The following is a 1,845-nucleotide window of genomic DNA, read 5'->3' as shown; positions in this document are numbered from 1 at the left end:
TTTCTTTCTTTCTTTCTTTCTTTCTTTCTTTCTTTCTTTCTTTCTTTTTTAATTGTTTTAGTTTATTTATTCTGAAAAAGAGAGCACAAGCAGGGAAGGGGCAGAGAGAAGGAGAGACAGAATCCCAAGCAGGCTCTGTGCTATCAACGCAGAGCCCGATGTGGGGCTCGAACTCACAAACTGTGAGATAATGACGCGAGCTGAGATCCAGAGTTGGTCACGCAGACGCTTAACCAACTGCATCATCTAGGCACTCCTAAGCTTACCCACAAAATCTAATTTCATTCAGTACATATTTATTGAGCACCTACTCTGTGCCAAACAGTCCCTGCCTTCAAAGAGAGAGTGTGCCAGAAGATGGACTTTTCAAGGAATGAGGGCAAATCACACTGCAACAGGGAGGGGGCAGTTCACAGACAGCAGAATATAATGACAGAAGCCTCAAGGGAGCCAGAGGTTTTAGGGAGTTTGGAGGAACAGTTGTGTAGATGGACCAATAGAGAGAGGAAGACCCTGTAGACCTTCAGGTGTCATGGAGTGTGGATTGGGGGAGAGGAGAACAGTCCCCACTTGAAATGCATCTGGGGTACACTGTCCTTAGGGGCAGCTGGGTTTGTGGTTAGCATAAGAAGTTGAAGGGGAGGGGCGCCTGAGTGGCTCAGTTGGTTGAGTGTCTGACTTCGGCCCAGGTCATGATCTCATGGTTCACGAGTTTGAGCCCCGTGTTGGGCTCTGTGCTGACAGCTCAGAGCCTGGAAGCTGCTTCAGATTCTGTCTCCCTCTCTCTCTGCCCCTCCCCCACTCATGCTCTCTCACTCTGTCTCTCTCAAAAATGAACATTTTTTTTAATTAAAAAAAAAAAGTAGAAGGGAACACTCAGAGAATATAGGGAATTTTGCCTGCGTTTTAGATTGAAAGGATCTGGCCAGTTGTACAAAGTTGACTGAAAGAGAATAAGGACAGGACAGAGCCCCGCATCCTTAGCACCAGTAAACAGTGCTTGTTAACATCGCTGTGAGGCTTGGTGCTGACCAACCCAGCAGAGCAGTCAGGTGGGTACAAACTGTGAAGAGGCTGTCCACGCTCACTGAGTCAATCAGTTAGCCCTTTTTCATCAGAGACTTAGCCATCAGAGCCTCCTGGTGGGAGTACTGGGGACAGGAAAGAGCCTCAGCCTGGGTGCAGTCTTCCCCCAGGAAAGCCCCAGAAGGCAGCATCTTCCCTATAATTTCCACATTAACAGAAAGGTGAGCCTCTTGGTCTCGGGCCCCCTGGCTCCTCTGATCTGAGAGGCAGGATTTCATCAGCTGCCCCCAGGCTTGGAGACTGGATTGCATCAGGCCAGAGGATGACTAAGCCACCCCACGCGGTTCTCTTTCCAGCAGGGCCCACCCGCCAGGCCTGGGCCAGACCTAAGTGACTCACATTGCCTATCCTCAGGGTGCCTAGGACCTAGGTGCCCTGGACATACGGCCAGACAAGGAGGTGCTGAAGTCTGTGGGGAACAAGGTTGGAAGGCCTACATCTAAGACTTGGAAGAGGAGAAGAGGCATAGTTCTCCCAGTGTGGGGAAGGAGGGAGGATGAACCGTGGCCCTTCTGGAGCATGGGAGGGTAGTGGTCAGAAGAGGGCACTGAGCTCAACTCATCACATCTCCGTGTCTTTCCTTCCAGTCCTGGACGCACAATATCCAGCGAGAGAAAGAGTTTCTGCGGAAGCTGGTGAAAGCACGTGTCATCACCGACCTAACCAGCGGCATCTGAGGCGGGCCCAGCACATGGCCACGGAGGTCCTGGCACCGCCAAGAGCAAGCAGCAGCCACCACCACCTGCCCACTTCATTGGC

At 51.4% G+C, this 1,845-nt stretch overlaps 1 protein-coding gene across 1 annotated transcript in view; it reads left to right on the top strand.

The window, feature by feature from the left end:
* ST3GAL3 (ST3 beta-galactoside alpha-2,3-sialyltransferase 3) overlaps positions 1 to 1,845 on the top strand; it is a 191,960-nt gene extending 190,115 nt beyond the window's left edge. The window contains exon 12 of the mRNA XM_049617323.1: positions 1,674 to 1,845. Within this exon, the coding sequence (XP_049473280.1) occupies positions 1,674 to 1,763 (90 nt within the window). The 3' untranslated portion in view covers positions 1,764 to 1,845. The remainder of the gene's footprint in view (positions 1 to 1,673) is intronic.

This window comes from Panthera uncia, assembly GCF_023721935.1.
Source record: "Panthera uncia isolate 11264 chromosome C1 unlocalized genomic scaffold, Puncia_PCG_1.0 HiC_scaffold_4, whole genome shotgun sequence".
In the NCBI taxonomy this organism is placed as follows: Eukaryota; Metazoa; Chordata; class Mammalia; order Carnivora; family Felidae; genus Panthera; species Panthera uncia.
This window is presented reverse-complemented; position numbering and strand designations above follow the sequence as displayed.